Genomic DNA, 25275 nt, shown 5'->3' with positions numbered 1-25275 from the left:
CTTTCGAAGTCCTCCTTTATCAAATGAAAGTGTATTTTTTTAAACACATTAAAAAGTGAACCCTTGTATAAAAAAAATCCTGTGTGTAAAAAATATGCATTATGCTGTGTTCAGCATTCCAGGCCCAGTTCTAAACAAGTAAGGCAACCTGTCTGTTCAAAACTCTTAGCAACCACATTTTCAGTTAAATAAAAAAAGAATTTCCATGTGAACGCATGAAGGGAACTTGTCCCATCAGCAATACCTTTTATACCTTATAGTATGCTGCCAGTGGGTCACGGGCAGGAGAGGGTGTCTCAGACGGTGCTTATGAAAAGTCGGATAGAGTACTGAAGTTTTCCTGTAAGCAATCCAGCCATTACCGGATTACCACAGAGGTGGCTGGTAATGGCATATGTACAGCAGAAAAAGTGAGTGTGACCCTCGCCGGCGCAAAATACTGTTTTTGTCTTTCTATTCAATAGAAAGATAAAAACAGTATTTAGGGGTGCCCCGATGGGGTTACAAGTACTTTTTTTTAACTAATCTAGACGGCACGGCCGGCTGGCATTTCCATTCCTTGGAGATTGAAGAATATGCTGTTCTCCTTTGAGGATTACCTACGTGAGTACGTGCTTGCAGCGTCATAGGGTTCAGGGCTAATTTTGTAAACTCCTCAGAGGCTGCTATCAATTCAATGGGAGGTCTGGCCACCCACACTCGTGGTTAATTCAATCTCGCTATAAGTTTTCATGGTGCATTGTTTTTTACTAAAACTGAAAAAAAGTTGAAGAAAGACTCAGCCCACACATAGTAAGGGAAATATGTGATTTATTGAAACTACAGCAGTCTATAAAATACAAATTGCCCCAAAAATGCCACCAGACAGTTTCTACAGTGCCATTTCATGCGTTTCTTCCATTCCATGGCCATGACTATTCTGAAATGGTGGTGTCGTGGTGTCTGGGTCTCCGGGCAGTAACCCAGCATAACACCATACTACCTGTCATGTGCGCGTTTGCCTTTGTGTGGGGTCTCCAGCCATAATCCATCAGGGCCATCCCGCCTGCTTGAGATTCAGAGGTGACTGGATAGGTTTCCCAGGTGGCATACTATCAACTTAGTGGAATTGAAACAGCTGTTACATAAATTATGGATCATCTCTGCAGCTTTACAAAAGACGATAAAGTTGGAATTTTCAATCCTAACTTGAAATTTCAGCTCCTTTAAACAAGATTCATTATTTCGTCTTGCTCGAGATAGCGCAAGCGGGGGTCAGTTGGCTTTCTTCTTTTCTTGCGATTAGGAAATGCTCAGTAGAAATGGAAAGACAGGAGCTAATTGACAAAGGTCGCCAATTAAACGTGCACACAGAAACGGCTCCACTCACAAACTGCGCCACATTATGTGTGCACATTATGGACGACGCCGAAGTCGTATTCATTATAGATAAAGCATTCAGTGCATTGCACTGAAGTGTGAAATGAAGTGAAGTCTTTGTCAATGGGGAATTTGATTTGAATTCACCATGGACAAAGTCAAGACCAGTCCTGAAAACGCTGCCGGCCACACCAACACCAGCTGCAAGGGCCTGGCAAGTGGCGCAGTGGTACAACTCTAGTAGTGAAGAAAAAGGATTAAGTCTAAACTGACATGCGCACTTAGGTCCACTGACTACTGAGTACTCAGGGTGTCTGAGACTGACTGGCATTCTGGAAACATTGTTTCAGTTTTAAGTCCCACCCCTCAGGCCCGCACTGCCTTGGCAACTCCAGAACCCGCCCGCCCGCCTCAGGAAGAGTGCTCTGAGATCGACATGCTGCAATCAGAAGCACTTTAGAATATATATTAATTTGGTTTACTAATACATTTATTAGGGGTCCAGGAGGCCAAAATAATGAGTGGGGTAACGCCCTAATGGAGGCACCGCCCCTGAATAAGGCGGACGGGATATCATGATGGAGTAACGCATCCGCCAAACTCTGAATCGGGACCTTATTGTGATCCGACAGATATGCCTATGTAACAGCCCTGGTCTTCTGTTCTTATGACACATCTTTAAAAATTGGAATATTTCCAGTTCCTGAGATGACACCAAGATGGAACAATAAAAAACAAAATGGCCCACATAGATTTAATCTCCCTGTACAAAGTTAACACTGTTTATCCGAATGTCTGGTTGCCACAACCCAAATGAGCCACATCTCACCATGACCGAATAAGCTTCACATTCAAACTACTCTTCCTCGCTCAATGGCAGCAAGATTATTTGAAGGTGGACATGGTTTGACCCCTTTAACATGCCCAACTGGCTATTATATGAATTTCCCATGATGGGATCCCTTTGAATTGGTATATTTTGGATGCTTGGAATCTTTGAGACACCGCTGCAGTGACCCGGCTCTCAACATTCCTTTGCATTCATTTTTCAGGAGCTGAGCAGCAATCAAATCAAATGCAAAGTTTTTGATATTTTTAACCTGTGACTTTACTTAGGCAACGTTTCTCTGTCTTGAGATGCTGATAACATAATTTAAATTACCCTGCACATATGACTGCCTCTCCCGAACCTACCCCTTAAAGGTTGCTAGGGCATAGAGCAGTCGGTTCCATAGCTGCATAGATGCTCCGTGACAACTGTCACACAGCAGCTCATTCTGGCTTATTAGCAAAAGCACTTCATATGAAGGGATTTGGGCGCACACAAGGTCAACAAAACTATGTGGAGGTAGGTGGTTCTCTTCTCACTAAAGAGTGCACGCTGGGTGAAGGTCTACTTGGAAGCACTACCATCACTTGAAGAGGAGTCTACAGCACATCAACATTAGCACATACCAGGCTCGCCTGCAAAAGGCCAGTAGGTTTGTGTAAGGGTCTGTCACATGTTTATGTAAAGGATGTCCAGACAGAGCGTACCGCCGATAACATGGATGATGGATTCTGGCAAACAAGGGCTTCTACATCTTAAGCACTGAATGATATCTCTGAAGGTTCAACAGACTAGCACCAAACTTCTCAGCAAAAGGTCTTCCTTGACTCGTAGTGTCGTTAGAGGAGCAGATCTTTACACTGAGAGGATTAGGTCTTTACACTAAGTAGGGACACCAATTGGAGTTTACTGGCTAATATAATCTTCAAGTAAATTGACCCTATCCAAGATTTCCAATCTGATGACACCTTTAAACCAGTAGACAATACCCCGCAAGTACCAAGTTGCATAACCTTTGACTTCGCAGGATTAACCATGATATCAATTGTCTTACAAAATTAATACAGGGCAGTAAAAGCAATTTGTAGTCCTGTTTTGCCATGATCAAACAAGGCAATGTTGTAGTTCAAAAACAGGAAAACAGGAATGTGAGCAACCGACTTGCAGAGGACTGCTGAAGTCACAGACACTAGTGACAACTAATAAGGATTGCCTTCCAAACCTTGCGACATAAGGTTCCGGCATTAACTGAAAATGTTGAAAGACAGCATACGTGTATCAAAGCAATCAAATTCTAGCAAGCAGGAAGGAAAGGGAAAACGCATGGCACTCAAAAAGCACCAAGTGGGTGCAGAAACAGTGCTGTAGAGGACATTCTGTCTGAAAAGGTCCCCTTCTCTAAAGCAGAGCAAAAGAGCTGATCTGTCGAGGAGTATGTTCACCCAACCTGAAACACTGGATGCTCAATGTAGAAGTATCTTCCTTTTAAAATTATAGAATGATAAGCATGCTTAAAGATTGAAGGCACTGATTTGAAGGAGGGAAATCATACCTTTTTGCAGTCTTGACAGAAAACCGATGCTGTCCCCAAAAGCCCTAGCGTCTCTCCACACAACAAACACTGGGACATTCCATTGCCCATCACGTTTTTCCTCATATTTTCCAATCTCTCCACGAGACGACTAAAATCAAAATAAGAGAAAAGATCATTTTCAGTAGACAAAAAAACATACGTTCTAATTAATGTACGTGTTTATCATGTCATCATGGTGCTAGTGCAACCACTATGCTTGAATGCAAAATGACTGCTTATTAATAAGTTGGGCATATTGGCACGCACATTTCTTTGATTTAGAGGTAATGATGTGTGCAAACTCCTCATTCAGACATTATGGCCAGCAAATATCGTGACATTCCTTGCCAGTGCTCATTACAAGATGCTACGGGCTAAAAAGAAGAATGTATGGTCACAGACAGAACCGTGTAAAATGCCAACAAAGGCTGAAACTCTTTGTAGAGGCAAAATGAACAAGTTACTTACTGTTGACCGCGGCGCGAATTAATCAGTGGGCAGGGTTCCGACGGCCCCCGGCCGTCCTCCGCACACGCCCCCGCCACATGGGACAGCCAGGGCCGTTCGCAGCACCGTACGGGTTAAGTAACGCTCAGTCTGGTGAATACTCTATCTAACCACAGATTCCTCACCTTGTGAATATCCCTAGGTGTCAGACTGAGTTCAGAAACTCATAAAACAGTGCTCCTGTGTGCCAGTAGGTGGTGCTATGCAGCTCCTCGATGACATTGTTTCACTTTGGAAGTGACAAACGGAGCAGCATATAAACTCCACCCATGCAGGTGACTACATTTTTTTGATGGAAAAGGAGATTATTCTACACGACAGAGAGGTGAGATGGCAGTGACGAATCTGATGTTAGAGAAGGGTTCATGAGAAAGAGCATTACACAAGGTAAGCAACTTGTTCTTATGATGGATACTTCTAACCATTGTGAATGGATACCAAAGCAGGACCTCCCACTGTGTGGGTCTCTGTGGAATGTCTCCGATCAAAAAGTTGTGCTGGACTGAATGGACTAAATGTCCTTCCAGTCATACCTCTGTGAAGGCAATAGTGCTTGGCGGACAGGTGCGTGGATGCCCACATAGCAGCCAGACATATATGAGTGCTGTGCAGGCTCTCCAGATGCCAACACAGTGGCAGCAGTCTTGGCTCTCGTGGAATGAGCCCTCAGTACTTTTGGAGGATATTAGTCAATGCGTATCAGATCTTAATACACAGAACTATCCATATGGAGATGGTCTATTGATGCTCAGCCTTGCAGTTTTTTGTTGCACCACAGAACCCCACAAAGAGCTGATTGTCCACCTAACGTTGTTTGATAAAATAGATGTTAAGCTGAGCGCCCTCCTGGGTTTCATGCAATGGAGTCTCTCTTCCGCTTTCGAGGGATGAGGCAGTGCAAAGAAGTTTAGAAGAGTGATGACTTACCCGACCTAAAAAGACGTTCAGTAGGAAAGCTGCTCGACTCATTAAAACCAGTTTGACCTGGGCCTGAAGCTCAGTCGCACAGCCTGCAGATTTTATTGCAGCCAGGAAATATTTTTTTAAAGAGAGGAGGTGCAATGGACAACTGAGTTTTGTTTTGAAATGGGTACACCTGAGGAAAGTGAGAACCAAATTCAAGACTCACTGTGGTATCACAAGTAAGTTTGGTGGAAACCTATGTTGCAAACTTTTTAGAATACGCATCACAATGGATGATTTGAACAAGGATGGTAGGTCCGGCAAAAGTAAAAAGTCAGAAAGGGCTGATGAATAATCTTTAACAGTGCCCAACAGCAAGTCCTTGCTGGGGCAAAGCCAAACAAACAACAATACATCAGATAGTTTGGCCTGCAGTATGTCCCTCTGGTGGGTTCCACAAAAAACCACAAACCTATCCCAGCATCCGACATACCCAGATTTTATGGATGGATGCCTGGCTGCAAGGATCACATAAACGACTTTAGCTGCTAGAAGTCCATACAAAGAGGTGCAGATTGCACAGGTCAGGGTGCATACCCTGCCCTTCTGCTGCTATGACAGATGGTCCTCCAACAGTGGTAGTCTGATTGGAGAGCAAAGGCCCAGGCCCAGAAGTTCCAGGTATCACTTCAGGTGCAATCCGGAGTTGCTAGGATGTATTGGGACTGATTGCTCCAGATTTTCTTCAGAACTCTGGGCAGGAGAGGCAGCAGTAGGAAGTGGGGAAGTGTGGCTCAATGGTTAGAGCGGCAGACCCTGATGCAGAAGTCTGGCCCGGGACCAGGGTTCAATTCCCACCTCGGTGGGTCTTGGGTTCAATTTCCTCGGACCTGATAATACTCGCCTCGGTGCCTATTCTAATCATGGGTCCCACTCTGCAACTCTGGCCAATAGCTTGCTTAATTTCCACAACGGGCCCAACAGCGCTAGGATGCCTGGCTTCACCTTGGGGGTGCCCAGGAGTGGACACTTCACAGGGAAAAGCCAGGAAGGGTTCCTCAGCGGTATTCGTACAAGCACCGAGATGCCTCCGGGTAGTCGTGCGCTATACAAGTACCTCTACATTTACATACTGGAGTCCTGTGGTCCACCACATGCAGAATGCATAACTGAGGGGGAGTCTTCTTGGGACCTCCAATGCACAAAAGTGTTGACACTGCACGGTCTCAGTGGTGGCGAAAAGATGAAGCTAAGCATCTCCTCATTGCTAGAAGACAATCTACACCACGTCCGGGAGTAATTGCCATTTGTGATCCACCAGGTGTCGGCGGCTGAACTAGTCTGCCCTGGCTTTTAAAGATCTTTCCAAGTGGTGGGCCACCAGGGAAATGCCCTGATTTCTCAGCAACCCTGAGTGGGGTGCATTCTCCAGGCACAGGGCCCAAAACCCTCCCTGCTTGTTGCCGTACCAGATGGTAGTGGCATAGTTTGTGAGAGCCTGAAGTGGCCTGCCCTTGATGGTCAGCAGGAAGACCTTCAATGGCAAGTAAATCGTCTGCAGCTTCAACAGATTTATGTGGAGGTGGGACTCCGCTGGAGACCAGAGTCCTCTGATCCACCTCCTCCAGATGGCCTTCCCAACCTAATAGTGATGCATCTGTCACCACTGTCAAGTCTGAGTAGGACAGGGAGAGGCTCAGCTGTTGGTCCAACTGTGGTTGAGCAGCCACCAATACAGATCTCTTGCAGTCTCCTATGGCACCTAGATGGAATCTGACAAGTTCCCCTGGTGCTGGGCACACTTGAGACTTTAGATCTCACTACAGAGCTCGCACGTGCCATCTGGCCTGTTCTGCCAGCAGGATGTAGGAGGCAAGAAGGCCAAGAAGCCTCAACACCGTCCACATTGAGTCCCAAAACATAGGCTGAAATATTGAGATGATAGCCCGAATGTTCTGGACTCATTTGTCCAGAGGAAAGTCCATACAGGGTGGCTCTGATGATGGGGACCCTCTACGAAGGAATCACGTGTGACTTTGGCAAGTTGACTGAAAACCCCTAAGACATCGACAGGTCAGCCATCATCTAGAGGTGGTATGCAACAGGCTGAGCCCAGCCGACCTTTAATAGCCAGTCATCAAGTATTGGAAGACTGGTACCCTCAACCTCCAAAGATAGGCAGTGACCACCATCACCTTTCTGAATACCCGAGAGGCACTAGTGAAGTCAAAAGGCAGCACAGACAACTGAAAGTGCCCGTGGTCAACCTCGAACCACAGGTAGCACCTGTGGGCCTGCTGGACTGGGATGTGAAAATAGGCATTCTGCAAGTCCAAGACCACTTTTTTTGAATTTGTCCTTATGAAGTAAGATATTAAGACGGCAAAGCACAAGTTACTTACCTTCGGTACCGATATATCTGTAAGAAACAGTAGTTAGTGTTAGATTCCTTACCTTAGAATATCCCCAGGTGTCGTACGGAATCCGTAAAGTTTGCGTAGCAGTACCCCTGCGCGTCGGTAGGCGTCGTCTGCGGCTCCACGTCCGTCATCGGCGTCGTCGTTGGCACCGGGATGATGTCGTCGGAGTACTTAGACGCCGCCCTCGCGATCTGATGTCAGTTCTTATACACAGCTTTTCAGCGCCAGAAACGCAGAGCCATGATAAAAACCGACACTGGAGCCATGAAACTAGGGCCCTCAAAGGGAAGAACCTTAACCCTAGATATCGGTTTGCAGAACGGGGAGGATGGGTGGGGCGGTAAGGAATCTAACACTAACTACTGTTTCTTACAGATATATCGTTACCGAAGGTAAGTAACTTGTGCATCTGAAAGAAACAGGTTAGTGTTAGATTCCTTACCTTAGAATAGATACCCCAGCAATACCAACCCCGGTGGTGGGTCTGCGAACCAATGATCACAAAAGAAAGTCCTGGAGGACAAAACGGCCGAAAAAGCCATCTCTCCGGACTTGAATGTCCAAGCAACAGTGTCTAGCGAACATGTGCAGCGAGGCCCACATAGCTGCCTGACAGATGTGCTGCAAGGGGAAAACCCGACCCCGGGCAGTAGTAGCCGCCGTGGCCCGAGTGGAATGGGCACGCAGCCCCACAGGAGGCTCCTTTTTAGCCAGTGAATAACAAGCCTTTATGCACAAAACGACCGACCGAGAAATGGTTTGTTTGTGCACAGCTAGTCCCTTCTTATCGCCCACGTAACCAACAAAGAGCTGGTCGTCCACCCGGAACTGGCATGTGCGGTCCAGATAGAATGAGAGTGCACGTTTTGGGTCCAGACGGTGGAGCCTCTCTTCCTCTTTCGAGAGATGCGGAGGCGGAAAGAAGGTGGGCAAGGTGATGGACGGCTGTGACTACTTTGGGCAGTAAAGAAGGGCGCGTTCTCAAGACAACTTGAGGAAAGGAGGTTGAGAAGATAGAGCCTGGAGCTCACTCACTCTCCTGGCAGAGGTGATGGCAACCAGGAATGGAGTCTTAAGAGTCAGAAGACGAAGAGGGCAATTGTGAAGTGGCTCGAAAGGAGCGCACATCAAATAAATCAGACCAAGGTTCAGGTCCCACTGAGGCATCACAAAAGAAACAGGAGGAAACAGGTGAGTGATGCCCTTCAAGAATCTATTTACAACAGGGGACTTGAAAAGAGAAGGCTGATCAGGAAGCCTCAAGAAGGCTGAAATGGCAGAGAGGTAGCCTTTGATAATGCCCAGAGCAGAGCCCTGCTGGGCAAGAGAAGGAAGAAAGAGGAGAACCTCTGAAAGGGGGGCAGAAAGGGGATCCACAGCCTTTGCTGTGCACCATGCCACACATTTTTTCCACCTGCAGGCGTATACCGATTTTGTGGCCTGGCTGCCAGAATGACATCATAGACTTCAGGAGGCAAGTCAAATGGCCTCAACTGTCGCCGCACAATCTCCACGCATGGAGGTGGAGACTGGACAGGTTCGGGTGGGGGACCGTCCCCTGCTGCTGTGACAGAAGGTCCTCCTGAAGAGGCAGATGAATCGGGGGATCGACTGAATTTCTGAGTAGCTCGGGATACCAGTATCTTCGTGTCCAGTCCGGTACCACAAGGATGACTTGGGCCCGGTCACGCCGAATCTTCTTCAGCACTCTGGGCAGAAGTGGTATAGGCAGAAAGGCGTACAATAGACCGCAGCCCCACTCGCGACGAAAAGTGTCTCCGAGCGAATGCCACCATGGAAATTCCAATGCGCAAAACTGATGACTTTGCCCGTTCTCTTCGCTGGCGAATAGATCTAACTAAGGCTCTCCCCACTGCTGAAAGAGACCTTGCGCCACGTCAGAGTTCAGACGCCATTTGTGATCCATCATGCACCGGAGGCTGAGTTCGTCCGCCCTGGAGTTCAGGGAACCTGCCAGGTGTTGAACCACCAGGGTGACGTCCTGGTGTTCCAGCCACTGCCAGAGGTGCAGAGCCTCCTGGCAAAGGGTCCACGACCCCACCCCGCCCTGTTTGTTGCAGTACCACATGGCGGTGGTGTTGTCCGTGAACACCTGCACTACACTTCCCCGGACAGAGGGAAGGAATGCCTTCAGTGCAAGTCGGATCGCCCGCAGCTCCAGAATGTTGATATGGAGCCGGGACTCCGCCGGAGACCAGAGGCCTCTGATCTCCGCCTCTCCCATGTGGCCCCCAACGCAGGAGGGACGCATCCCTTACTACTACGTGCTCCGGTTGGGGTGGGGAGAGGGATCTGCCGCTGACCCAATCGCGGTCCGTGAGCCACCACTGCAACTGTCTCGCAGTGCCCTCCGAGATCAGGACGTGGTCGGACAGGTTGCCCTGATGCAGGGCCCACTGAAACTTCAGGTCCCACTGCAGAGCCTGCATCCGCCATCTGGCGTGATGCACCAGAAGGATGCAGGAGGCCATCAGCGCCAGAAGCCGCAGCGTCAACCTGACCGAGACTTGGGATAAAGGCTGAAAGATCAGATTCAGAGCCTGAATCTGGAGTATAAAAAAGCCGAAACTGCACCATATCCAGAACCGCTTCGATGAAGAGGAGCTTCTGAGAGGGACACAGGTGTGACTTCAGCACATTGATGGAGTACCCCAGCAGGTGCAGGAGGTTGGCCGTAGTCTGAAGGTGGCTGACGACTGTCTGGGGCGAGCCCGCCTTCAACAACCAGTCGTCGAGATAGGGGAAGACTGACACCCCTAATCTGCGCAGATGAGCTACGGCCACCGCTATCACTTTCGTGAACACCCGAGTTGCGCTGGTAAGGCCGAAGGGGAGCACAGTAAACTGAAAGTGCTCGTGGCCTACCGTGAACCGCAGGTAATGCCGGTGGGCCGGCAGGACGGGAATGTGAAAATATGTGTCCTGCAAGTCCAACACTACCATCCAGTCTCCGGGGTCTAGGGCAGCCAAGACCTGAGCCAAAGTCAGCATCTTGAACCTCTCCTTCAGGAGGAAGCCGTTGACGTTCCGCTGGTCCAAGATAGGGCGTAGGCCCCCTTTGCCCTTCTTGGGAACCAGAAAGTAGTGGGAGTAACAACCACACCCTACTTCTGGCCCAGGAACGTGCTCAATGCCCCCCTTGGCCAAGAGGGCCATAACTTTATCTTGCAGAAGTTGCAAGTGATCTCCCGACACGCGGTGGTACTGCTGGGGCATGGCTGGAGGGGTCGCCTCGAAGGAGAGGGAGTAGCCCCTTCGGACGATTTGCAGCACCCACCTGTCCGATGTGATGGTGTGCCAATGGAGGAGATGATGGCGAACCCACTGGCGTCAAATGGGCCTGAAAGCTCGGACTAGGAAGGCTTTGATGCGGATGCTGCGGGATGGATGTGGACTGGCCTCGCTGCTGTCCCCTGGCATTGTCACGGCGGTTATCACGTCCGCTGCCGCGCTGGATGTTAGTCTGCGGCCCGTGGCTGGCAGGACGTGAAAGGGCGCCCCTTCCTTGGCCACGAAAGGAGCGAGAGGCAGAAGTTTGCTGGCGCTGGCGTGAGAGGCCCAAGGACTTGGACGTAGCCCTGGAGTCCTTGAAACGCTCAAGCGTACTGTCTGCCTTGTCGCCAAAGAGGCGACGGCCATCAAACAGCTTGTCCATGAGTGAGTTCTGGACATCAGCCGAAAAGTTGGCGGACCTCAGCCAGGCGTGGCGGCGAACCGCCACCGGTGTGGAAATCACCCTGCCCAGCAAGTCCGTGGTATCCAGCCCACATCGAATAGAGTACTGTGCTGAGTCTCGCCCTTCCGCAAGGGCTTGAGTGAGTTTTACCTGGGCCTCCTCCGGGCAAATTGGCAGCACATCCACAACCGTGTCCCACAGAGAGTGGGAATAGAGGCCCAAAAGGAAAGCGGTGTTGACCGACCGCAACCCCAAACTAAGTGAGGAGAACAGCTTCTTACCAAACTGCTCATACCTTTTGGATTCCCGATCAGGTGGAGCAGTTGGGAAGTGGGGTGGGGTGGGTGGACAGGAAGCTAGGGTCGCCCGGGGCCGGGCGGTGGCGTCTGGCCACGTTCCGATCTACAGGGGGGCCTGTAGCGGTCCTGGACCAGATGCCCAACAGAACGTCAGTAAGGGCCTCATTAAACGGCAGTAGAGGCTTCGAAGAGCTTGCCTGCGGTTTAAGGACCTCAGTGAGGAGGTTAGTCCTCGCGGCCGCGACGGGGAGCTCAAGAGCCAAGGCCTTGGTCACCCTCGTGAACACCATGCTGTAAGCAGCCCCCTCCTCCGTAGCCACGGTAGGAGGGGAGACAAATCCAGTGTCGGCCGAAGTGTCCAGACCACTGGCCTCCCCCAGCTCAACTGCCCAGTCCTGATACGACTGGCACTCCCATGCCAGAGGGTCCTCAGACCCCTAATAATCCTCCTCGTCTCCCATCTCCTGATAGTCAGGTACAAAGGATGGGGCCAGATCATAGAAGAATGGCTCTTCTCTCGGCGTCGAATGCGGCATCGAGCAACGCTGGTCTGACGCTGGATCCGAACCGAGGGGGGGACGACGACATCCGGGGACGGCATCAAGGGCGACACCCTGGGGGTCGGGCCGGCGGATGGGTCATAAGGTCGACCAGCAGCGACCCGGATCCAGTGGGGCCCTGCGGCGTCGCGACCAAAGTTGTCGACGGCTCCGAAGCACTCGACGGCGCCCGGCCCGAAGCCCCCGGCCCGCTTGGGCTCCCAGTTGGGGCCGTGGGGCCCGAAGGCGCCACAGCGGGACCCGACGGAGGAGAGAGCGACCACATGGCCATGAGGAAGGCATCGATCTCCTCCAACGCCGCGTTCAGCCCAGGGACCGGCGTGTATGGAGCTGCCTGCAGCTCCGGCGGTGTCGCCCGAACCCCCGGCCGCATCGCGCGAGCGTCGAGTGGAGTCGGAAGAGGGATGTTGTCTCTTCGACTTCTTGTGCCTCTTACCTGAGGACTTGGAGCCCGACGAATGGTGTCGACTTGCCGAGCTGCAATGACTGTGGCCCCGTGACCAGTCCTTCAACCTCCTCCTCGACCGGGAACGGCGCGGGCCGACTGCCGGAGCTCAACGCGCTTACGGTACCGCTCCCGCCTAGCCTTCGACGTCAAGGTCTGGCAGTCGGGGCACCGACGGTGGGGGTCAGCAACTGACATCAGGCAGTTACAATCGGCACAGGGTTTGAACCCGGGCATCACTATCAGCACCAAGAGTCTACCGACTCGAAAAGGGGGTCCAAAAAGGATCGAAAAAGTTAGTCAAAAAGTGAAAAAGAAGTACTGCTTTTTCCGGATCTGCGCTTGCTGGTGCGGGAAAAGAAGAACTGACGTCAGCGCACGAGGGCGGCATCTAAGTACTCCGACGACGTCATCCTGGCGCAAACAACAACGGGCGCGGAGCCGCAGACAACGCCTACCGACAAGCAGGGGTACTGCTACACAAAACTTTCTGGAACCAGTCTGACGCCTGGGGATATTCTAAGGTAAGGAATCTAACACTAACCTGTTTTTTTCAAATGACAGAGAATAAGACAAAGACCTAAATCCTTCTTTGGCACAAGAGAGCAGTGGGAATAACATCCAATTCCATCTTCCTAGGATAGAACCCTCTCTATGGCTTCTTTGGCTAAAAGAGCCTGAATAAACTGATGCAGAATGGACCAATGGTCTTCTAAGAAATGCTGTGATGTAGGTAGAAGGTGCAGTGGGTTGAGAGCTAAAGGCAGTGCGTAGCCATGTTGGACAATTTGGAAAACCCACATGTCAGATGTAATGCTCTGTCATCCCAACAGGAAATGGCTGAACCGGTCTCCTACCAGACAGCTGTGGGCCAATAGGGGCAAAATAAAGCGGTTTGGAGGTTGTGGCCGGAGCAGAAGTAGCACTGGGCTGTTGTTTCCGGGGCCCCTGACTCTGACCTCGAAAGGGCTTTGGAGGTCTGTTTTGCAGGGGGCCGGCTCTGACTCTGATAATACACCAAGCCCATGGCATGTTTGAACAAAACTGCTTGGGGACATTCCAGGCTGCTGAAGAAAGGCTAACGGAGCATGCCATAGCTCGCCTCTCCTTATAAATGCTTCAGGGCCAAGGTAAATTACCATTTCCTTGAACTGGAGCAGGACTAATGCCTCCTTGTGGAATAACAGCCTGAGATTAGTCTGTGTCACCAGAGTAGGTTCTACACTGGAATTAGATTTTCATCAATGTATTATTGCTGCAGTACTATTGATTATTTTACTATAAATTAATAAAAATCTGTTTACAAAAAGAAAAAAAAATGCTTCAGGGCTAAGCCTGCCTTTTTGCCAAACACGAGGGTGATATTGAAGGGAATGTGCATTAAGGAAGCATGGACATCCAGAGAAGCCCTTGGATCTCATCCATTTGTAGTGCCTGAGCACATCCTTGTCCTCAGGGCCCTTCCTAGAAATTGATGATGTCTAGGCCCCGGTGGATGATTTACCTGGCCACATCCTAGCCATCCTGAATGGTTTGGGCTAAGGCAGCCCCTAGGCCTTCTGAAACTGCTGATAAAATCTCACCAAATCTGTCCCAAAGAACAAGTGTGTGTGTGTGTGTGTGTGTGTGTGTGTGTGTGTATGTGTGTGTGTAACGTCCAAGAAGGCAGTTGACCCTGACCGACCTCAAGGCAAGGCTGAGCGAGGAGAAGATAAGTTTGCCAAACATTCCTAGTGTTTGAAGCTCTGTTGAGAGGAGTCATCAGAAAGGCACTTGGGTTGAACCTGCCGGTGGGACACCTGCACCACCAAACTCTGAAGGGTCAATGCTGAATTAAAATGTAAGGGTCACCACCCTGTCCACTAAACTCGTAATCAGGCCCCCATGATCTTCCGCAGCTTTTCCTGGGAAGGACACCAACCCAGTACTGGATGAAGAATCCAAACCACTGGCATCCATTCGGTCTGTTTAGCAATTTCCTTAACCCCGTGTTTGCTGATGAGGGAACCGCTCCGTCATCAGCTGCGGTGGCGCTGTGCTGATGACTGAGCGGTTCCGTCATGGCCTGCTCGGAGCGCCTGTGCTGAGCGTTCCATTGAGCGGGGCGGTCCATGACGGAACCGCTCCGTCATAAGCACAGCACCACCGACGCTGGAGAAGGAGCGGTTCCGTCACCCGCATGCGGCCGCCGCGCGGCCGCCCCGCCCCCTTAGCACTGCGGCAGAATAGCCGCCGCAGTGAAGGGGTTAATCATAAGGGAGGACGGGGAAGGGGCAAATTCTCATCCATCCCTGTGCCACATCAGGATCTGGGAAATGCCATTGACTACTGACATATTTAGGTTTTGTCCACTGACTCCGAGCCCAGAAATAATTCAAAGAGTCAAGAGTTGCACGTCTTTTTATTTGTGATGCCCTTTTTCACTGTTAAATCAAACTGGTATTCTCTTCATGCTTGTGAGCACATGAACATGCATAATTATTGCAATTTAAAAAGATGAAAATTAATTGTATTGATTTGCATTGATATGGTTGGATTTTTAAGAAATCTTTACTCAAGTCATTGAATTACCAAAACTGAGAATATTTTTTTCTGACTTGTATTTCTTGTGGATAGCAACTGCATCTACAACAATAATAAACATTGGAGTTATGAAAAAATCTACATTGAACCAAAGTTGTGTAATATAAACAAGTCTCTATAATAAAAAAAAAATATGTAACATTTGTTGAGCACTTAGCTAACCGCAGGCATCCCAGCGCTAGTGACGACAGGCAGACAACAGCAGGAGTTCTAGATCATATCCTGAAACAGCCAGGTCTTCAATAGCTTCCGAAAAGAGAAGTGATGAGCAGTTGAGTGAAACTGAAGAGGAAGGGTATTCCATAATCTGGCTGTATTGTATGAGAAAAAGCGGCCTCCCGAACCGGCCCTTTTAATTAAGGAATTGTGGGACCTTTCCCCCTAGAGAAACTTGTGAGCTATACGCAATGATTTTAATATTATGCGTTCGTTTATTGGCAACCAATGTAGCGTTTTAATGGCAGGCTTGGCAGAATGAGTTTTATGGGTATTGAGTAGCAGCCTGGCTGCACAATTCTGCACGACCTGAAGTTTCCTTATGGTGGATTAAGGGGCACCAAGGTAGAGGGAATTTTCATGGTCCAGGCGGGAGAGAACCAATGTTTGAATCATGACTCTCCTAGCTGGCATCGGAAGAAGTGGTAGGATTTTTCGGATCAATCTGAGGATACAGCAGCAGGTAGCTGCTAGCTTTACTGCTTGGTGGTCGAATTTGGAAGAACAATCCAACCAGACCCCCAAGCTTTTAATTTTAGGTTTAGGGGCTGGTGGAGGGCCAAGACAGGTAGGCCAGCCCAGTCCAAAATTGGAGATAGAGCGATTGCCCATGATCATTAAGTTAGTCTTATCTCCATTGAGCTTGAGGCACGAGTGATCCATTCATTTGGCCACTATCTCCAAACAAATTTCCAGGTCAGATGGAAGGTTACTGGGGTGTTTTAGAGTGGCTCGCTCTTAACCGCTTCGCTGCTAAGGCACCATTAATATTTTACATTCATTTTCCATTGAAATGAATGGAAAGTTCATGACGAGTTACCCTTGTCATTAGCATCGAAGAGGTTAAGAGATGTTACTTCCTTTAAATACCTGGAATGATGGGAACAAAGAGCCTGTGGGAAGGCATTATATGTATATCTAGGATTTTCTTATTGAAAAATTCTGCAAGTTCATTGCAGCAGGTTGGGGTAGAGTCAAGTGGTGTCTCAGGCGGAGGACACTCCATGAGACGTTTCGCAATAAGGAAAATTTCCCCGGAGGCGTTGACTGCAGAGGGAATTTTTTCTTCAAAGTGCAGTGCTTGAGCTTTCTTTACTTCGGTTTGGGAGAATTTGATGGACTCTATATTTCTGTTTATTTAAGGTATCGTAATCTTTCCTACGTGCTCTTTCTAGTCTTTGGCAATTTTGTTTGGGTGAGTACCAGGGTGAAGTTTTCTCTTTGGCCCTTGCGTGGCCAGATTTGAATGGGATGGTGGCATCCAAGGATGATTCAAACCAATGATTGAATCTTTCAGTAGCGGGGCTGGGGTCTAACGAAGGCCTGGTATTAGTCAGAGCTGTAGTCCAAGATTCTAGCGAGAGTTTAGCCCATGAGCGTACCCATCTACATGTTGATTGAGAAACATTGGTCTGTGTCGGTATGTTCCATTGGATCGGGATTAGAAAATCCTTATGGCTAAACGATAGATATTAATAATGTCCCTCAATTAGCATCAGCTAGAAAAAGAGTTACAGCTTTTAAGTGTCAATTGGAGCCCAGGTATTTTTGCTTATAGTGCATACCAGTGCTGCTGAGGCTGCGGGCATACCAGTGCTGCTGAGGGTGCGTGCATACCAGTGCTGCTGAGGGTGCGTGCATACCAGTGCGGGAAACATCATTTACCACGAAGGCATTACCACTACTCACGTTTACCACGTGACACTTACCACGCAGGGTGCCTTCCACGCAGGGAGCCTTCCACGCAGGGTACCTTCCACGACGTCTTTACCACGGGCTAGGGGGGGAGACGTGGTATTCCTTCAAGTCGAACTGCGTGGGCATGGGGGGGGCAGAGGGAGGAGGGGGGGGCTCGGAGGGGGGCAGGGGGGGTCTCCCCCCCCAAAAAATAACAAGCAGGTTACTTTAACAAAAAAACGAACATAAATTTAAAAGAAAGAGGAAAGAGCCTCCCCAAAAGACGTGCCGTGTACGTCAAAAAAGCAGTCCTTTTTTTATTTTGGTATACGTGTTTTGACGCTTGTTTCTAAGGAGGATGGAAGTAAGGGCTCAAGGAGAAAGACGTGAAGGAAAGACGTTTCTACGCGTAGTAAAATGCTACGTTGTAAATACCAGCGTGGTAAAGCCACTTGCGAGGTAAAATTCGCGTGGTAAAGCCATGCGTGGTAACGGAAATCGTGGTATAATCATATATTCTACCAGTGCTGCTGAGGGTGCGTGCATACCAGTGCTGCTGAGGGTGCGTGCATACCAGTGCTGCTGAGGGTGCGTGCATACCAGTGCGGCTGAGGGTGCGTGCATACCAGTGCTGCTGAGGGTGGTGTATACCAGTGCTGCTGAGGGTTCGTGCATACCAGTGCTGCTGAGGGTGCGTGCATACCAGTGCGGCTGAGGATGTGTGCATACCAGTGCTGCTGAGGGTGCGTGCATACCAGTGCTGCTGTTGGTTCTTGCATATCAGTGCTGCTGAGGGTGCGTGCATACCAGTGCTGCTGAGGGTGCATACATACCAGTGCTGCTGAGGGTGCGTACATATCAGAGCTGCTGAGGGAAAATGCATACCAGAGCTGCTGAGGGAAAATCCATACCAGTGCTGCTGAGGGTGCGTGCATACCAGTGCGGCTGAGGCTGCGTGCATACCAGCGCGGCTGAGGCTGCGTGCATACCAGTGCGGCTGAGGCTGCGTGCATACCAGTGCTGCTGAGGGTGCGTGCATACCAGTGCTGCTGAGGGTGCGTGCATACCAGTGCTGCTGAGGGTGGTGTATACCAGTGCTGCTGAGGGTTCGTGCATACCAGTGCTGCTGTGGGTGCATGCATATCAGTGCTGCTGAGGGTGCGTGCATACCAGTGCTGCTGAGGGTGTGTGCCTACCAGTGCTGCTGAGGGTGCGTGCATACCAGAGCTGCTGAGGGAAGATGCATACCAGTGCTTCTGAGGGTGCGTGCATACCAGTGCTGCTGAGGGTGGTGTATATCAGTGCTGCTGAGGGTTCGTGCAGTGCAACTGAGGGTGCTGCTCACCAATGTGGTCTAGGCTGGCTTCCACCTCGTGCCTCCTTCCTCCACTCTATATTTCTTTTGCATGTTCTTTTTCATCTCTGTTTTCTACTTTTGTCGCGGTTTCCCCAACGTTCTCTTCCTCCTCTCTTTTTTCTCTCTTCTGCCTTTCCCTCTATTGCTCGCTGTCAGAGTCTGATAATGGAAAACAGGTCCTTGTCTCTAAAATGAATCCAAGTGCCTACCACCTGCAGCCGCCTGCACAAATTAAGCACTGGTTAGTACTTCATTTGTGCCCCTCTCTGGAGCCAGCTGCTCCCCAATGTATTCTTTGCTAGTGCCAACAGCGGGATATGGCATCTGTGCCTCCTCTGCCTGAGCATACCGAGTACTATGAAGAATCTCCAGCAAGCGCACAAGGCGCTCCTCCGGTGCCACCACTTTCACTCACGAAGCCTGTAACTAGGGGTGGAGGGAGGGTCAACCTCGCCCACTCACCCTAAGTACGGAAGTGCAACGTTTTCCCCAAACCTTTGCTAAGATTGTTTTTAAAACTTCACAGATTCAGAAGTACTTCATTTCCAAGAAATATATTCTTATAGAAATATTACACATATTTCTAGTTCATAAAAACAGAAAAAACAGCCATTTCTAGTAACCTAAAACAATAATGCATGGTTGTATCCTTCAGCCACGACTACTTAACTTCACCGTCTTTGTCAGCGTCAAACGATTTCAAGGTCAGAAGAAAAACGAATAGCAGATGAAAACTACTGCCAAGAACCTGGCTGCTCGGAGAAAAACTGCAAAAAAAACCCATTTAGCATGAACATCCCTATGCAAAAAAAGTTTCTAACAAACACGTTTCCTTTTTCCAAGAATCTCGTGAATTTGGTCAACTCTGGGTAGGTACCTCATCTAGGTTGGCAGACCGAGTTAAGCATGTTTGTCAACCTCACGGGGAAGTTTAAAATTGCGCCCCCACAAAAATAAATACCGAGTACAGAGGATCAGTCAAGCCACAAATTCGTTTTTCACAGATATCCCCCGAGCATACTCTGCGATGCCAGGAAATGGAACCCTGCAGTACCAAACCATGGCCACAAGAGGGTGGTATGGAGAGACCACACATCGCTACAGGCTCATGTAAGCTAAATCGAGAACGCTGCTGCCTCGACTGAAAGACAGATCATTGGACCAATGCCCAGCCAGCCTAGGGAGACATCTCGTAATAAAAATTCAACAGATGATTTATGCGCTGGTCTTACCGCCAAGCTATCAAGGAATGCAACAACTTTAAAACAAGAGAGGAAACACAATTAACTGTGTCCAACTCCCCGAACATTCTAGAGATTGAGGACATTGTCCGGCTTACGTCTGCTACCTTCAATAGTGCCGTTTATTTATTCTTACAAATCTGAAGTTGAAAATTGTTTAAAGGACATGCTTCTGAGTCGAATAACCTCTGAAGAAATAAAGACATTCCTGCAGGGACTCGTCAAACCCCCAGTATCCCTGCTCCCGCACCAATTCCCCAGTGGCCGCTCCTACCCCAGACCCAAGTCGGTAACCCATGCACGGCCTGTCCTCTATGGCTGTAAGTCCTCCTAGTGACTGTCCTCCACTGTAAGCAGTTCCCCAACCGAACCACAACTCCACAATGATGGGCCCCACCTCTGCGGGCTTCTTCGGACCCTGAGCCAAACGAGGCAGACAGAGGCTGACAAAGTGGTTCTGAACGCACCGACCTTACACCCGTGGGAAAACTCCATCTGCGTTATTGCGCTTTTTAATTCCAGAGTTACCAGTCTGCCCGAGACATAAAACTCTTTAAGGAGACGTTGAAAAAGATGAACTTGCCTCGGACAGTTTCAAAGAGAATATAGACTATAAGGATCCCTCAGAACCAGTCATTTGTAGTCATTATTGACTTAGGCAAAAGAGGAGTCCCTGCAGCATCATTTGCTAGTCGGTCAAACACATAAGACTAGTTTATAACCCACAAATAAAAGGTTTTATTTGAACTCAATCACAGTTTCACAAGTAATGTTGCCACCTCCTCCCCACCCCCCCCTAAGGAAAATGTCGGCTATTCGTTCAAGTTAAGATTCTGCAAGACATTAAGATACTATAGTTGTTTAAAAAAAAAAACACTTATGATAGTGTTATGGAGCGGAGCCTTAGATGGTTCTGGAGTCCCCTAAATTTGAAATTCGCTTCATCGAAATGATGTAGCTAATAACACATTGTTTATAACAAAGCTACTACGAACTGGATTCCACTAGAGTGGCACACTGGCAGTACCAAGTATCACATTCCAATTTTTCGCATTATTAATCGACCCACACAAAAGACTAGTCACACTTCCAATTTTTATGGGCATTCAGAGGTTCTGCTGCAAAAAATATTAATGTATGTAGAGGATTAACTTAACATGAGTATAACACAAGTAAATATTTTCAAGCTCTTTGCAATATCTTTCTCATTATTTAAATTGAAATTTGAGATAGCTCAAATCATGCCCTTGTCTATTAATTTAGAGCTCAAAGGGATTCATAGTACCTAAACAATTTGCTGATCAATTTTTTGAGCGCACTGCTACCCAGCTAAATTCAGTCAGCTGGACTGAAGAGGGAAAGGGTAAACATTCCAGAGGGTGGTAGCTTTGTAGCAAAGAGGGTGTCCACCAAGGCTTGTCTGACAGTAAATTGTCAAGTGAGTCACTGATGAAGACCCTAGGGTGACAGTGAGAATGTAGGGCCGAAACCTAATGCACAGGTAGAAAGGTGCAAAAAAACGAACAGCCTTATGAAGTGTACAAGGAAGTTGAAATGTTTTTTCTCCACAGGTTGATAACATGAGATGCAGTTGGGTGTGGCGATGGAGTTTGTGCTGAAGGCAGATAACAGAAAGCATGGGAGTCCATGTATCAGGGTGTTGCTGCCATCCAGATGTGAGAGTACGAGGGTTTGAACAGCAGTTTGAAATCACGTGTGGAAGAAAAAGCTCCAGTTTCTTTCGAAGAGAGAGCTGGTACCAGCCACCAAGGAGATGGTGACAATTAAAATTGTCAAACAAAAATAAAGACGGCCCCTGTAATCGGATATACCAGCAGGTTCAGGGGAAACAACAAAACCCTGCCTGGTAACAAAATCTAAGCAATGTATCCAATAGTGTATACAACAGCGAAACCGTCCCAGAACAGCCCACAAAGTCCCCATTCAAATGGAGTAAAATATAACACATTAATAAATTTTTTGTTATCGCAATAGAGTGCAATCATATATTCATTTTTATACAATTTCTACACAAGAAACGCATCAAGAGTACAATATATACATTAATATATATAGGCTGATCTCTGGGAACCCCCAAAAACGCAATAACCTCTAAATCCAACTCACTCAAACTACCATTCACTCAAACCAGACATACCAGATTAATCCTGCGTTTCAATCGTTCTAGCATATCCCACATCAAAAAGACTGCTTTTTAGACTATTAAAATTGTCCCTGTTGCCAAAGTTTAACGAAATATAGATGGGTATTTTACAAGCACTGATGTAGATCATTTTTTCATATTGTAGGTCACATTCCAGCTATATCATTGACTGTATCAATAATGTTCTTATAAAGGAGCAATACAATTCCTTGCACTTTAAACAAGCATTAGAGAAGCCAATAGGCTTCGCTAATGCAAAATATATTGGTTTCGTCTATTTTTTACATGCTGCACAGCAGTTGAGCTTCTGTGCAACATAGCTTAAATGAAAAAAAGCGCTAAGACGCAGTCACTGTTGGCCGCGTCATAGCACTTTTAAAAAATTGTAAGCCATGTAAAAAAGCATTGGCATAGCCAATGAATTTTACATCGGCAAAACCTATTATTGGCTTTAATTGGTTGATTATAGGCCTTCGACTAAGTTACTGTTTTGGAGTCAAAGCAAATAACTTAGCCAATTATTATTTAAATATCAGAGCTACTCAGACAACAAACAGAAGAGGAGAGCTGCACAAAAGGCCTGACTGCGAGACTACAACTGTAAAGCCAATACTTGTAATAACATGAAACAAAAGCAACTAAGCGCGTTTGTTTCCAAATATCCAAATTAGCACACAAACACGGATCAAGCTGGGGGAATACAGTGCCTAAAACCCATCCTTAAAAGTAAGTTCGCCATGTTGTAAAACCTAAACGAGTGGCCCGCGGCAAACGGTGTGGTTCTGAACTCTGAGATTTGTGCCTTGTCTGCAGGTTAAAGTGTTACATTTCTGTTCAGGCTGGCTAAGTCGCTTATGTTTTCAAGGTCGATAAGTAGAATATACTCAAAACTGACACTTTTATTTACACTGCTGTAAAATGACAAAACTGGCAGCAAATGCCACATTAGAACAAGCCATTTTAGGTCTCGCCTCGAGCGCAGCGCGCATGCTTTGCTCTAGGAGAGGTCCTCTTGGCATCGCTACAGCTTTTCTTGAAGCTCCTGCGTGTGGTGCTCACACGCTATTGGGCTTTGCGTGCGTCTTTATAAATAGACAGCACGCAATTGAACAAAGGAGGGTGCATGTCCCACCTTTGTATCCGCCCACGGCCTACGGCTTGCGTAGCCAGGATAGCTTAACTCCAGTGGTGTGGAGAGCATGGGACTCACGTCTGAGCATACCCATCCCACTCGGGGTGACAAATTCAAAAATAACAGTTGATGGACAGAATGCAGAACAATGTCATACATTCACCCCAGTACAGAGATCTGGGCCTAAATCCGTCGTTTTTTTGCACCCCATACCACCCAGGGTTCAGACATGGCCATATGCAAATCATCCTTGACCCTGTGCCTCGTGGGAACAGTCCAGCCCGACCTGCCAAGCCATGTCTTTCCTGGGCCGGAATCAAACATCCTAGGACCGGTTTCTGGCTATCAGCCATCTTCAGCCATGATAGCTTGGCTCCAGTGGTGTGGAGAGCATGGGACTCACATCTGAGCATACCCATCCCACTCGGAGTGACAAATGCAAAAACAACAATTGATGGACAGAATGCAGAACAATGTCATACATTCACCCCAGTACAGAGATCTGGGCCTAAATCCATCGTTTTTTGGCACTCCACACCACCCCAGTTAAGACATGGCCATATGCAAATCAGCCTTGACCCTGTGCCTCATGGGAACAGTTCAGCCCGAACTGCCAAGCCATGTCTTTCCTGGACCGGAATCAACCAGTTTTGTTTGATAAAACGAACGTCCTCCTCTGAGAGTTTAGTTTCCTGAAGGAGAATAATATCGCCTTTGGTTCTGGCTAGGTAGTCGAAGATTTTCCTACCCTAGACTGGGTGGTTAAGCCCATTCACATTTAGAGAAACTATATTAAGATCCTCTGCTATCTTTTTAACTTGTCATCCTATGATCTATTTTTGGCTACAGAAGTAATCATACATACATATAGGGTGAGTATGAAACACCATTTGCAAGCCCCGCCCAGATGCAATGAACATCGTGAGGAGGGCCAGTTGATAAGAGCTTCTCCCTTTGCGGACCACTAGGGCCCTGGCCCTGAGTTTGTACCAGTAGTAGAGCAAACCTGTCATTACAATGCATATAAATAAATGAAAGAAAAAAAGAACATACATCAAAAAGAAAACAACCACATATAATTTTACCCCTAAACCCTCCTCCCTACGCCCCTCCCTCCCACCCCTACCTGAAGATATCGGATGTAGGAGCCGCAACTGCAGATCCAACATCCGGTAGCTGGGAGGATACACTCTAGATTTGATCTGATCTGAAATAACACAAACTAAAATAGTACATAACCATTTCTTGTGTCTTCAGTCAACGGTGAACATCCCACTACTCACACTCTCACACTCAACGACTTGTGCACAGCGGGCTCTTTAACCAAAGCACACTAAGCTGCAACCTACTTAAACATACTAGGATCAAGGCGCTTGTGTACCATAAACATTTACGTCTGTGAGCATAGAGTAAAAACTGTAACGATATTCAAAGAACCCTTGGTGAAACAGATACAATTACGGAAGAAAAAGTAGACTAAACCAGCCATTGTAGAACAAAGGGTATCATGACTTCAGCTTGTTTGAGGACCCAGCAGCGAGTTTCATTTCTTGTACTGGGGAATCTTCCAAGTACCTTACTAGTTCTTTAGGATTTGTGAAGAAGTGTGTCTTGCCCTTGTCAAAGATTCTAAATTTTTGCCGGGCCTGCAAAAGAAAATTGGATAATTTTTGGCCTTCCCAGGTGACTTGGTAGTTCTTCCTAGCAAAGTTAAGGATGGCCTCCGTATGTTGAAAGCGCAATGGTTTGCATATCATTGGCCGAGCCATTTTCTTATTTGCGGAATTGAACGTTGGAATCCTTTGTGCCCTGTCCAATTCCAGTGTCTGATGAAATTTTATGCCAGTAACCATGGGTATTCAGGATTCCAAAAATGCTCTGCATGACTCTGCTGCATTCTCAGAACCATTCGGAATTCCGAAGATCCGTATGTTGCCCCTTCGATTTCAGTCTTCCAACTCAGCTGCTTCTCTTTTCAGCTCGCTTGTAGTGTCACGGAGGTATTTTATTTCCTTACTGGCCTGGAAGGTTACATCTTCTACATCACTTATTCTCTGCTCCGCATCAGTGATTTTTGAGTTAATTGTGTTCATATCTGCCATGATGGCGGTAAGTTCCAGCTGCATGGAGTCAGTGTTTTGTTTGGTGGACTTTGCCAAATCGTGTACTATGGGCAATTTTCTTAAGATCATGTCCATTGTACTGTTTATATCATATTTGGCTTTGATCGGGGAGTCTTGAGATCGCCGGTTCGGCTTTTCATTTTTTGTTTAAAGTTCTGGAGTATTTGTCTGCCATCTTGTGCCAGATACT

General features: G+C 47.9%; 1 protein-coding gene across 1 annotated transcript in view; it reads right to left on the bottom strand.

Annotated features, from left to right (window-relative positions):
* Positions 1-3740: 3740 nt before the first annotated feature.
* The window catches only part of LOC147663025 (rab effector Noc2-like), a gene marked incomplete at its 3' end in the record, with an annotated part of 255635 nt that continues 234100 nt past the window's right edge, over positions 3741-25275 (bottom strand). Inside the window, exon 4 of the mRNA XM_086950723.1 lies at positions 3741-3870. Within this exon, the coding sequence (XP_086806849.1) occupies positions 3741-3870 (130 nt within the window). The remainder of the gene's footprint in view (positions 3871-25275) is intronic.

The sequence above is a fragment of the Lissotriton vulgaris genome, unplaced genomic scaffold (assembly GCF_964263255.1).
Source record: "Lissotriton vulgaris unplaced genomic scaffold, aLisVul1.2 SCAFFOLD_2283, whole genome shotgun sequence".
Taxonomy (NCBI): domain Eukaryota; kingdom Metazoa; phylum Chordata; class Amphibia; order Caudata; family Salamandridae; genus Lissotriton; species Lissotriton vulgaris.
Note: the sequence above shows the minus strand (reverse complement) of the source record. Positions and strands in the feature narration are given on the sequence as shown.